The sequence below is a fragment of the Pangasianodon hypophthalmus genome, chromosome 20 (genome assembly GCF_027358585.1).
Source record: "Pangasianodon hypophthalmus isolate fPanHyp1 chromosome 20, fPanHyp1.pri, whole genome shotgun sequence".
Lineage (NCBI taxonomy): Eukaryota > Metazoa > Chordata > Actinopteri > Siluriformes > Pangasiidae > Pangasianodon > Pangasianodon hypophthalmus.
The window spans coordinates 12246643-12259643 of NC_069729.1; the positions used below are offsets into that span (position 1 = coordinate 12246643).

The 13001-nt window shown below is 36.5% G+C and overlaps 1 protein-coding gene across 2 annotated transcripts in view; it reads left to right on the forward strand.

Annotated features, from left to right (window-relative positions):
- Positions 1-1459: 1459 nt before the first annotated feature.
- ephb2b (eph receptor B2b) overlaps positions 1460-13001 on the forward strand; it is a 147786-nt gene continuing 136244 nt past the window's right edge. Inside the window, exon 1 of one of the 2 annotated variants that reach the window (XM_034314296.2) lies at positions 1460-1641. In XM_034314296.2, the coding sequence (XP_034170187.1) occupies positions 1590-1641 (52 nt within the window). In that variant the 5' untranslated portion in view covers positions 1460-1589. The remainder of the gene's footprint in view (positions 1642-13001) is intronic. The other variant, XM_026932640.3, reaches the window with a different exon arrangement.

Sequence of the window (13001 nt, forward strand, 5' to 3'; positions counted from 1 at the left end):
TGGGAACATGATATTCACCATGAAATAACGAAAGCCACAATATGTACCATGAAATACCGAAAACCACAATATGCACCATGAAATACCGAAAACCGTGATATGTACCTTGAAAAACCCAAAATGATACGATTCTAATTTGAGCTTTTATATTCCTGTGCGTTCTTTTCCTGTATGATGCTGTAGCGCTGCTCAGGGATAAGAATCTGGCCTGAATGTAGATTTTATTCTTAAGTAAAGTGAATAAAGCTGTATTATGACTCCCCACAAAAGCATCAAAAGCAGGCCTGATTTTGTCGGAGAAGGTTTTAACACTGAAAGAGCAGAAAGTTACACGCAGGCCATGTGAGGTGCGTGAAATGAGAGGCGCTGCTGGTAAGCCACGTGACACACGCCTTTCCTATTTATGTTTACATTTACACTGTATTTATAACTGGACCAGTACAGTATATTATTATCTTACAAATGCATTGTCCTGCTTCACTTTTTTTCTTTTTTTTTTTCTTCCAAGAAACTGTATCTACTTTTTTTTTCAATCCGGAAAATAACACTGATTCATTCATTAGCTCTGAATTACAGTTTTTATCAGTTCAGAAAACGCTTTCCTTTATCTGCAGACTAAAGGCTTGATTTCACTGCATTTCCTCCTCATTTACTGTCATTTGTTCAAGCGAATAAAATAGCCTACACTTTCAAACAGCAGTGAACTCAGTGTCAACTTGGCAGCTAATTTCATGTTTATTTTTTTTGTTTGTTTGTTTGTTTTTTCCCCCTCTCTCTATTTTCAGTGGTGAAGTTGTGAAAAAAGTCACATTAGAAATAACAGGAATTATTTATTTTGATGCACTTGTTTTCCCTCCTTTTTCAGTGAAACGGTCAGACAAATTACTGGATCGTTCTTATTTGCAAATAATAATAATAATAATAATAATAATAATGATGATGATGATATCACCTGTAAGAGACTATTAGCAGCAATAATGCCAAGTTTTAACAATAGAAAGCCCCTTCTCGGGAACACAGAAACGCAAACTTACCTGAGCAAATTGTTATTATTATTTTTTTTAAAAGTACACCCAGACTTTCTCTGCCATCAGCTTCGTGACTATCCGGCCTCACTTACAATGCACTCCATAATAATCCAAAATTTTATCATCATGCACAGATGAAGTTAAAAAGTAACGCTCGTGCTGATTGACAGGATGGAAATAGGAAAAAAAAATACGCGTAGGGTGAGATTCAGCACACATTCATGCTGACTAGAATGAAAAAACGCATCACTTTGGATTTTTACCATTTAAAGCATCCTGTATAAAGATGTTTGAAATAACTAGCTCTGTTTTCAGTGATAGATTTGCGTAATATAGTGAGAGGTTATATCTAGACCCTGGCTGCCTCCCCTCGTGTGCAGCACTTGGTTTCGTCCAAACTTGGTTGGTGATTTTGCTTCAGCGTGTATGGCATCGCATTCATTCAACTGAAGGCGAAAGTGCACCGGGTCCGCGCCGTCGTCTGCTGTCAATGGCTTTCGGGGCTTATTTTATTTGAATGTCTGGACTTTTTTCTTTACAGTTTCGCCCTGAAAACCAATAATGGATATCCTATGGATTTTATGGATACTACCCACAGCAGTGGCTCTTGAAGGTAAGATATTGTTTCCTGTGGGTTAGTGAGCGCAGCATCCGGCTGATAGCGGCGGACTTTCTGCAGCCTGTAGCGCGGTAGCGCTTTAATTTTAATATCCTTCGGGAAATAAAACGACGGCATGATTAGATTACTGAACGCTGATCATCCTGGGGCATGAATATCATTTATGGATAAGCAGACTTACTCTTCACACTCACCATGCTTTCACCAAGCGCTGTGAAATTACTGCAAAGAAGCGAATTTGGTTTTGTTTTTGTTTTTTGTTTTTTGGTGCGTATTAGCATCAAACCAAAACATGCTGCATTTAATCCTAGCTTTACTATTTCCAGAAATGTATCTCAGAAGAAACTGCACTCCATGTTTTCACGCTTGGTTGAGTTATATTACAGCGAAACTGTTTTAAAATGAAATCCTTCCAGGCTGTATAGGAGTATTTCATCTAGTGTTTGTTTACTACAACAGCTCCTACGTGTACGTGTAGCAGTAACGTTAAGTATTAGTGATGCTGCTACACTTGGACAATAAAACAGGTCCTCAGTGAGCCGGTAGGTTTCCGCTTTGAGATAAAGAAAAGACACACAAACAGCCCAGGTTCATTTTTATTAGTTTAACTATGACTCTTTCCTTAAACTAGAACTAAATAAATGTATAAACAGACAGTTAGCTGTTATTCCTAGCAGGCAGGTGAGGTGGCTCGAGCGTAGGAGTCGCGTGAACTGCGCGTTAGCCTGTGAAGCTAATCTGTCAATCTGTCATCTGTTCACACAGTGCAGCAGAAGTGCTGTCCATTTCTCCTCAAAGCAGAGCTGCACTGAAACCTACCGAGCACCACAAAGCAACATGTCAGAGCACAGAGGCACAGAGGCACAGCACTCCCTATAACCCAGCCGCATTTCAGACTCCAGCCTACACTTTACACTAAAAACACACACACACGCTTCACGTGATCGTTTGTTTTCACATGTGATTAATGCGAGTAATATGTGATCACGTGTGAAAACATGTGAAGGTGCGTTTTCAGGTTGCACGTGTGGATATACGTGGATGTGTGACGTCATGCGAACAATATGTGATCACATATGAAATACATAATTATACCTAAATTAATGTGTAAACTCCATGTGTAAAGAATAAAGTAAAAAAATAAAATAAATGAGTGTGTAAGGAATCTGTAAGGAACCACTATTTTAAAAAAAAACAAAACAAAACAAATCAAAACCAAACCCAACAAACAAACAAACCAAAAAAAAAAGAAAAGAAAAGAAAGAAAAAAAACAACTAAATGGGTCTCTACGTCATCCTTGCTAACATACTGAATAGTGTGGCAAAATAGTGTTTTGTATTTAATACCATCTACCATAGTAAAGAGTATTTGACAAGCCTTATGTTAGTATGTGTTTTGGAAGTAGCCAGGATATTGCGAATAGGACTCGGGGTTAGTTGTAATTTAGGCTCCTCTGATAAGAAAGAAATCATTTGAGTGTAAATTTTATTTAATTAGACTTAAGAGAGAGCATTAGTTAAATAATCACATAAATAGTTACTTAATTGCTTAAACTTAATAGAGCAAAACTTATGCACCAGCACACAGCTAATGTCTATGCAACATCAGGAACTGCACAAACTAGTGCGACAAGCTGCCTCTGTGCATAAAGAGTTTACACTGTTGTTGTTTTTTTTTCCTGGGATTATCTGGTATCTCCAGATAGAGGCATTTCTACTAGAGCATGGTCTAGGCCTAGTAAATTTACCACCGCAGCCCTGTTTATAGGAAAGGCTCAATTGTCATACTTGACTTTCGGGTTCGAAAAGCTCAAGGGCTATTGAGTCCAACTTCATTATTTGGAAAGAGGGCACAGGGTTTTTCTTCGTGGAAAAAAAAAACCCTCGAGCGACCTCTTCAAAGGCTTGAATTTTTTAGGAGTTTAAATCTAAAGTGCAAATAAGCACACTGTCATGAATAATAAGTTGCGTTATTTATTTAGGAAAATTGCATGCAGTGGTGCTATATATTTGTCAATAATTGACTTATTTTGTCATTTTTGATAGCATGCGATAATGCAGAATATCCATGGCTAGTTCTGGAGGTTAAAGGATAGTTTCAGTATTTTTTATTTCAGGACCTCTGAAAGCACCTTTTGTTTATTTAGGCCACATAAAATAATAAAATGAGTATTTTTGAATTGCTGAACATTTGAAGAGGGATATACACCTATCTAGTACCTAATAAACTAGCACGTGTTTAATTATATTACATTTGTACAGTTGTATATTTGCTTATTTGCTTTGTGATAATGCCTGTTGTTAAAAGTGTTTAAACTGAATCAAATTGAAAATATTGAATTAGTTTCCTCTGAATGTATTTTGTGCAGAAAAGGAGTTTTTGTGTTCGCTGACGGTGATTTTACTTGTCAGATCAGTGACGTCAGGAGAGTTTTTTTCTATATCCTAGTTTTTTGACCAATGATTTGTTAGTATTTTGCTGATGTAGGAGCATTTCAGAGGTAAAAAAGAGGTCACTGCAGCTCCCGCTTAAAAAAAAAAAGAAAGAAAAAAAAGAAACAAACGGCTTCAGCATATTCGCGCAGTCCCATTATTTTTTTAAAAAATTAAATCAGTTATTTACTCTTGTAAAAAAAAAAAAATTATGATTTTTTTTTAATAATAAAAAAAAGATGGTGATATTTTCTTAGAGTTATGAAATATATTTCTACACTTTGTGGTGGAACACAGCAAAACAATAAAGGCTTTTTAAAAATCATCTCGATTTAAGAAAAGATCAAAAAGATAAGTACAGTATAATTGGTTACACACAGTGGGTGACTAGTAATATCTTTCTTCTAATATTTTCTGACTCGAGCCTTTCTTATGATATTATCTGACCTTAGAATTTTCTTTTTTTGATTCATAAGAGTGGAACGGATGTTGAATTTTTTTAATTTATTTATTTATTTTAGAGATTTGCATTCTTTAATGTACAGGGATCCACAGTGTGTCTCAGTATAATATTACAGCCAGTGTTACAGACATACAGATTTAAGGTCTACCATTCTGCAAAAAATAACAGGTGATGCATTTTGTGTGTTATACACACTCTGTAACTTATCATTACATGTGACACAAACTTCCATCTCAATTATGGTAAATACTGTCTTTTCCCAGTGAAGCGGTGATTTGTGTTTAGGCAATTCATTTTGGTATGTAATGTTGTATTTAGTTGATGAAAAGGATGTTTTAAAAAAAAGGAGGGAAAAGCATACTGTATGGTGTAGATTATACTATATAATGACTAGAAAGTGTCACAGATATATATATATATATATATATATATATATATATATATATATATATATATATATATATATATATATATATATATAAGAATAATATAAATCATAAGCTGCAGGTTATCAATGATTATATATATATATATATATATACATAATGTATATTTAAAATCATTGACAACCTGCAGCTTATGATTTATATTATTCTTGTTTACAAACCCAGAGAAAAAAAGGCACGTGTAATAAATACGTATTCGTGGGGAAAAAAATGATATACCTCCTACAGTCTACTATCAGTTTTAGACTAATATAACACTTTCCACTGTGTTTGTTGTTCATCTCATTTTACAGAATAAAAATATGTACTGATGTCTCCCACACAGAGAGCACATGCCTCCTACGAATATTGTGTAAAAACACGTTAACGTTGTTGTAAATGAATCTACATTTATCTGATAGTATGAACATCTAAATGATATTGTGTCAACAAAAAAAAAGTGTAGGGATGATGTGTAGTGCTAGTGTGCCCTTTTCTGGCCCACTTTACATCCTTATGCTAATAACTTTCCTGCATAGACAATTGTGTTAGCATTGTGTTATACAGGGTGTTTTCTTGCCTTTTGAAACACTTTTCTACACTTGGAACAACTATAACCTAGTATTAATTTTTTTTTTAAAAAGAAGGTCACAATAGTATCTTGCTGAGATGTCTTTGTATATAAACAATCACTATTTAGAAATCACTCTTCAGTGAGTGTCACAAGCCTTCAATTTCATGAAACTGTAAAACCAGTGTTTCAGTTATAAAATTATTTATCATGAGTTTGGACACACAGTGCAACAAAGACTTAACGATCTATTTCCATAAAACTCCAAGCACCAGAGTGAAAAAAGATGATTAAAGCTATTGTTTGTTAACTCAGCCATTTGCAGACATCAATACTTCCGCTCTGAGATGCCTGCCAAGTTTGAATAATCTGCTTTCACATGTAAATGCGAGCAGCCTACTTCCAGCTAATACTCGGAGTGTGGGCCGCCGATGCATAAGCCTACACGTTGCATTGCCGTTTTTTTGGAATGGTAACAAAAGGCATAGCGTTTGTATGTGTGTGTGTGTATGTGTGTGTGTGTGTATGTGTGTGTGTGTGTGTGTGTGTGTGTGTGTGTGTGTGTGTGTGTGTGTGGGTGTATGGGTGTGGGTGTTTGTGTGTATGTGTGTGTTTGAGGGGTTTCTCTGAAACAGGCTTAGCTAAAGGTAAAACGAGCTGCTCACAATCCTGCATTTTCTCTCTCGGCCGACTGAGCAGATGCGAGTTGCGCGTCTGTATTTTCAGCCTCCTCAGTGGCTTCCACAAAGAATGCACTCCTATTCAGTGCCTAATCCATGCTGCCCAGCACTTCTCCATTGTTGCTCTGCATGCAAAATTTCAATTTGTGCTGGTACCAGTTGTTTTGCTGCTCAGTATTTCGAAGGGATGTGCGTACTTTTACCTTGACCAAGCAGTAAATTTCGGGATTGGAGATGGGCAACGTGGTTTGGAATGCTGTTTTTCTTTTATACTCACATTTACATTTTTATTCATTGGGCACATGCTTTTATTCCGAAGCAGCTTACAAGTGAGGAAGCGCATAAAAGCCTGTAACTCTTACAAGTGTTGCATTTACAAGTTTCCACATTCAGCTGTAGGTAGAACAGAGAAGAGTTCATTTTACAGAAAATAGAAAATTGAGGTTTAATGGCTGTTACCTGCAGAAACAGAAGCATAGAGGTGCTAACATGGCCAACAAGAAAATACTACTGGGCAGAGATTAAAAAAAAAATGGAATTTTACCACAAAGACCCTAGCACATGTCAGTGGACAAGATGACTATTTTTTTAAACTCTGTGCCAAGCAACAGTAAGAAAACAGCAGACAAAAATTCAGTGTGACTGCTGCTTAATAAAAAGCAGCTCCTCGATTTTTTTTAACTTCCAAAGCGACTGCACTCATTCATGGGTCAGAGTCTGCCTCGAAAAAGTTGGCATGAAGCAAAGGTAACCGCTACCAGAGGAAAATCCATCTTTCGTGTCCTGTGTCCTTTCCCCTTCGGTGAACTGGCATTTCTGTCAGCTGGACTTTATTCCTGTTTGGAACGATTGCTTCTTTTAGTGCAGGTTTTAGATTTCTCCCGTATTGCCATAGGAAGGGGTCAAAAAAGGTAAATGCTACAACTAAATCGTAGATGCTGGCACCTCTGATATGAGAATGTCAGAATTATAACTACATGACAGCATTGATGCAGTTTTAAAAAGCAAACAATGTTTACACCAAATGTTAATGTGATTTCTGATTGACTGCAGTAATTATTTTTGCATATAGAAACTTTTCATTTAATTATTTTGAAAGCATCTTGCTTCACAGATTTTCTTTACATGTGACTAAGACTTTTACACATCACTGGGTATCAAGCATGATATTATACGTTGTTCCACAAGCCCATATATTATAAAATTCTTGTTTTAATTTTAATAGAGTACAGGATAATTTCAGGTAGGATTCCTGCTGTTTTCTCTGTATTGCCTCTATATTTAAACACATTCTTACTATCACCCGACACCAGATGTAACACAACCTGCAATCATTTTATGATGAAACGTTATCTTTGAGCGTAATAAAAGAGCACGTCGGTCAGGTCCAGACAGAATACCCAGTGGGCTCCGTGAATGTAAAGGGAATTTCCAAGGATGGATCACACGTCCTTGCTGCCACATTCCTGCCCTCTGCAGCGAGTTGTGCACTGATATCACACACCACATGGAGAGCCCCACACACCCCGACTGAGACCACCGTAATCAATCTCCCTTCAAAGCCTAGCCTGCTCCGTGTTATGAATCATACAGAAAAACGCCTTCACAAGCATACACACTCCAAGGACGCTAGTCGGTTCACAGGTTTGATGTGGAATTCAGATTCACTTTAATGGTGTATGAGTGCATTTCATACGTTTGCTCCGGGGCTGTTATTTGACTTGCGGGTAACTAGCTTCCTGTTTGCCTTGATGTCCAGGCTGAAGTACCACTAGAATCAGTTTTCCACTTTAAGGGATCAGCAAGGCCTTTTCAAATTGAATTTTTTTAATCATTTCTTAAAAAGGCTTGGGTGTTACTCATAATAAGGAGCCTGGTGCTGTCAGTCAGATATATTCCAGCATAGACTCCAGCACCATTTAGATTCCATTTTAGTTTCCACTGTGAAAATGCATCAGGTCCAGATATCAGTGCAGAACATATTAACTCTGCTATCGGAGCTGGCCGGTTAAATTATATACCCAGAAGGTGTTTGCATTGTGATGTTAGCAGGCAATGCTTTGTAGTTTAAGAACACAGATTTCAACATCTTATTGAAATCTCTCTCAGAATGACAGTAAAATCTAAGGGATATTTCAGGGCGTATATTTCCCATTCTATTACTTCTATTTATAAATTAAACATGAGCAACTACTGCACTAGGTTTAATCTCAGCTTTTAATTTTTTCATTCATCTTTAGTAGACTGCTTTACTGAATCAGGCTCGTGGTGGATCTGGAGCCTATCCCAGGAACCCTGGGTGTGAAGCAGGAATATCTGGTTGGGACGCTAGTCCATCACAGGGCACCACGTACACACACAATCACACACTCATGGGGCAGTTTAGTGTAGCCAGTTCACCTACCGCCATGTTTTTGGGAGGTGTGAAGAAACCAAAGAACCAGGAGAAAATTCACACGGATACAGGAGAACATGCGAAACACCGCACGGAGAGTAACCCGAGCTCTGTAGCTGAGAGGCGGCAAGGCAACCCGCGGCACCAGCGCCTTCAGTTGTAAAATTCAGCTGTGTGTTTTCTCTCTCCAAAATTTTGTCCATTTTAAGACAACAGATTTGAATTAGCTGAGTCTCTGTTAAGAAAATAAGCAAAGAAAACTTCATGCTGTATTCTTCCTGTGAAGCTGTAGGAAAAATACTGACAGAACTATTTGAATGTTTAATGAGTACATATTCATTTATTTGCTCTTTTTGAGTGCAAACGTCACAACCATAACTGTGAAAATGCCCAGGTTGTGGGGGTTTTTTTTCCCTAAAAAAATTAATAAATAAAAATGGATAAAACTAGAATCTTTAAAGGCTATTTAGATTATGGAAAACATTATGGTTCTATCTATGTAAGCATCTTGTCAGAAGGAGTTCCAAGTAGAAACACTTCAAGAAGTTAAGTACCCTATTCAAAGAACCCCTAAGGAACTTTTATTACGTTATGTCTTAAATATACACAGAAAATATACACAAAATGTTGATCTATTGTTAAGGTTCATGTCATCTATTTAATTTCACATAATATTTAGCATTTAAATGATTACTTTTGTGACAGAATGGTCATGGCTTTGCATTTGGCGCAGTTTCTCGAAGTATTTGCACAGCGAAACGCCAAACTCTGTTCAGAGCACTCTGTGAAACACTTTCCAAATAAAACACAGCCAGAGTTGTGAGTAACGGAGTTACTCCTGCACACGTATGTTCGCATTATTCATTTCATGTTTCATGTTTCACACTTGGTTAGTACATTTTCTAAGCATAGATCTTGAAAATGACATTACATGACAAGGCCAAAGTAAAGTTATAGATTTTGTAAACACAAGGTTTTGTAGTTTCAGGTTTGACAGGTAGAAATGTGGATGGCTTGCAGATTTGTTTTCATTCAGTGACATTGCACACAGAGCTCACATTGTGCTTTTGACGTGGTGCTTGTAGCACTTTAGTTTAGCTTATCAGTTTGGCACTAATTAAAATTGTATGATTGCGTACATTCATCTATTATGTATTATGATATATAGGTTTGGTAATCAACAGTAGTATTGCATTAAAGAATGAATATAACTATGAAAGACTTATGTCTAGAATAATAAATTACTTTAAACTGAAAAGGATAAAAAAAATACATTTTTAAAAACTGTAATAAATTTCTAATAATAAATTTTTAAAATGCATTTTTACAATTTTAATGGTTCAATACAAACTTTTAACATAAATCAGTAGCTTCTAATCAGTAATGTTAATGTTAGTAATTGTTATTTAAATAAAGTTACCATACCTGCAATATCTCTAATCTAATTTATCACATTATCAAAATTATATCATAAGATTGCCCAGTCCTAGGTCCAAGTTGTAAAGCTACTGAGTCTTTTTTAGGAATCATTGAATTTTATTGCTATATGAGTTTAAAAATAGTGACTACAAATCGGTTGTGCTTGACAGGCAATTTGAGAATTATCTGTTTAGAAATCTGCAATTAAAGTTAAGAAGAAATTTCTTATGTATACTTACATATAAGAATATACTGTACTTATGAAAAGTTATAGTGTGATAAAAACTAAGCGTGTCGACATTCCTAAACATTTTATGCCACTGAGTTCCAGTGAAGAATTATATACCTCTGACTGAGGTCACACCCAAATTTTTTAGACATTGATACAAAACACATTTGTGCTGCTGTCTTTCGCAGGATGTCTGGCAAACATAAGCTGCGTGTGTACGTCTCCGGTCTTTCCTCAGAGACAAAGGAGGTCTGATTACACCCTCATCTGCATTACAAAGGAAGGCCTTGTTTACCTGATCAGCCGTGCGTGCCGGCTCATGTAATGTCCAAAGTGTCCTCTTTTTGACCAAAGGATTGTAAAATAAATGCACCAACTCTATCTTATCTTAGGCCACATTTTTATGTCTCACAGTTGTCTACTGTGTGTGTCAACTTGTAATCATGGGCGGAGCTTTTACACTCGCCTCTGGCGTTGTCACTCAGGATACACAACTGTCCCACAAATGTTTCTGTATAATAAACAGTGACATGTAGTGCCTAAACATATTACTGTGTTCAAAAATGAAATAAAGATGAGGCAGTTTGAACAAAATCAGTGGACAGTGGAGCAGAACCATTTCTCGAGTTCTAATATTTCATAAGCAGAAGCTCAGACAAATAATGACATGATCATGATTTCAGTCCAAACGCTAAATGTGGATCATATTTATGTAATTTGACATTTACTGTAAAACTCTCAGGTAGCAAAGCCTATCAAAAGCAAGCATGAAATCAAATATGTAACTATGATAGTATCTAAGGAACAAAACATATGAAAACATTTCTTCTGCCTGGACCACATTACACTACTGATTGTTCTGTCAAAAAAGAATTGTTATTGTTTCCTATGAAGTCTATTTATAGCAAAGACTTTATAGCAAAGTCTTTTATGAATTATAAATGATGAATTGTTACCACAGTTAGTTTTCATTTTTGTAAGAAATTCAGTTTGCATAATATATTATGTCTAGTCATACACACACTCAGTCAGCTTAATTCCTATTAACCTTCGTACATTTTGTACATAGATTATTGACAGACATATGATGTTATAGTTATAGTACCTTATAATTTGTATTTATGAGGGTAATATGAAAAGTAACACCCCCACCCCCCCAACCCCAATTTTCTCTCCAAGCTGGTCTTGCCAATTCCCACCAACTAGCTAACTCATCCCTATCACATGACCAGTACCAACCGAGGAGGGTGTGGCAAACACAAGCTTCATCTGGGACACATGAAGCCAACCCCCACCGATCTTTTCGACTTGCTGCTCATGCTGCGTCACAGGGCACGGTAACACACTCGGAGGAAAGTGCTATCTGCCCTCTTCCTCATACATGAGCTTAAAGACACCTGTGATTGGATAGGGTCACTGTGACAGAGAGCATGCCATCCCTTTAGCTCAGAGAGCATGGTCAATTTGACTGTCTTTAACTCACGATCTCCTGACGTTAGGGCAAACACTTTTCTGTTGTGCCACTACTTCTATTTTTTATTTCTCACAATTTTATTGAGGCCCAAACAAAGAGAGAAAAGCGATAGAAGATTAAACTATATGAACTGAAACCGTTTTATATAATACTTTGGTATACGTATTACGTATTATAAAAAAGACTACTTATGCATTCTGCTAACAATTCATAATGCGCCACAGCCTTGTTTTAAAGTGTAGTTTATAGCATTTACACATATAAGTAATTATAAATAATTATAAGAAAGTGTATAATGCATTATTAATTAATTATAACATGTTACAAGTGTATTCATAGTTACAGGAATTTTGGATTATAGGATTTTGCTATATAATATTGTTGAAAGGATTATGGCAGTAGAGGTGGTCTGCAATGTAGAGTTGAGGTGTAATGTGAGTAGAGTAGAGGTGCAATGGGTTTGTGTATTTTATTCTTCTCAGGTTCTTCTCATTTCACAAAATCAGTCTTCCTGACAGCTGAATGCATGTTTATGAAGCTTTTTATCAGTTTGTATGTTCTGTTCTTCTCAAGGGGAAAAAAAACAAGGAAATTCACCTCGAATGACTGATGGCTTTCCAGTAATGTTCTGCTACTTTATATTCAGAATTGTGCTTCTTTCATGCAATGTTAGAAAATGAAAAAGAAAAATATCAGATCTCCTAAACATCAGAACCTGAACTTCCGTCTAATTTGAGGCCTGGAGCTGGAACTTGTTTTTCTTTATGGGGATAAACACCCTGCCAATTATATTTGACCTTTGTTCTGGTACTGATGTCAGACAGTTTGTGAAGAGTCATGGTTCTTCTGACCTCTCTGACTGACACACTCTTCGCACCAGGAGTAAAGGAGAGAGAAGAGGTATAAAAAGTGCTTTTATCTGCACAGATGGTGCAGACCTTTATGTGCTTCAGGGCTGCTTGGAAGATTTCTGAGGAAGAGAAGATCTTTTAGCGTAGCACCTTGTGTAAGAATGTTTTGTAGATGACCTATAATAGTGCCATGGAGCACTGTGTTGCTGACTTTGTTAGATGTTAGACATGATTTTAGTGTGATTTGCTAGTCAAAACTGGTAAGCGAGATTTGGTTAAGGCTTGGTCCAGTTTCTACTAAACCAGAGTCATGAACGTAAGCCAAGCTCTCTGATACTTTTAGTCTGTTCTGGTGAATCTACAATAGAGGTGGGATGGATTTTTAAAAAAATCACAGTGTGATGGAGGATCACT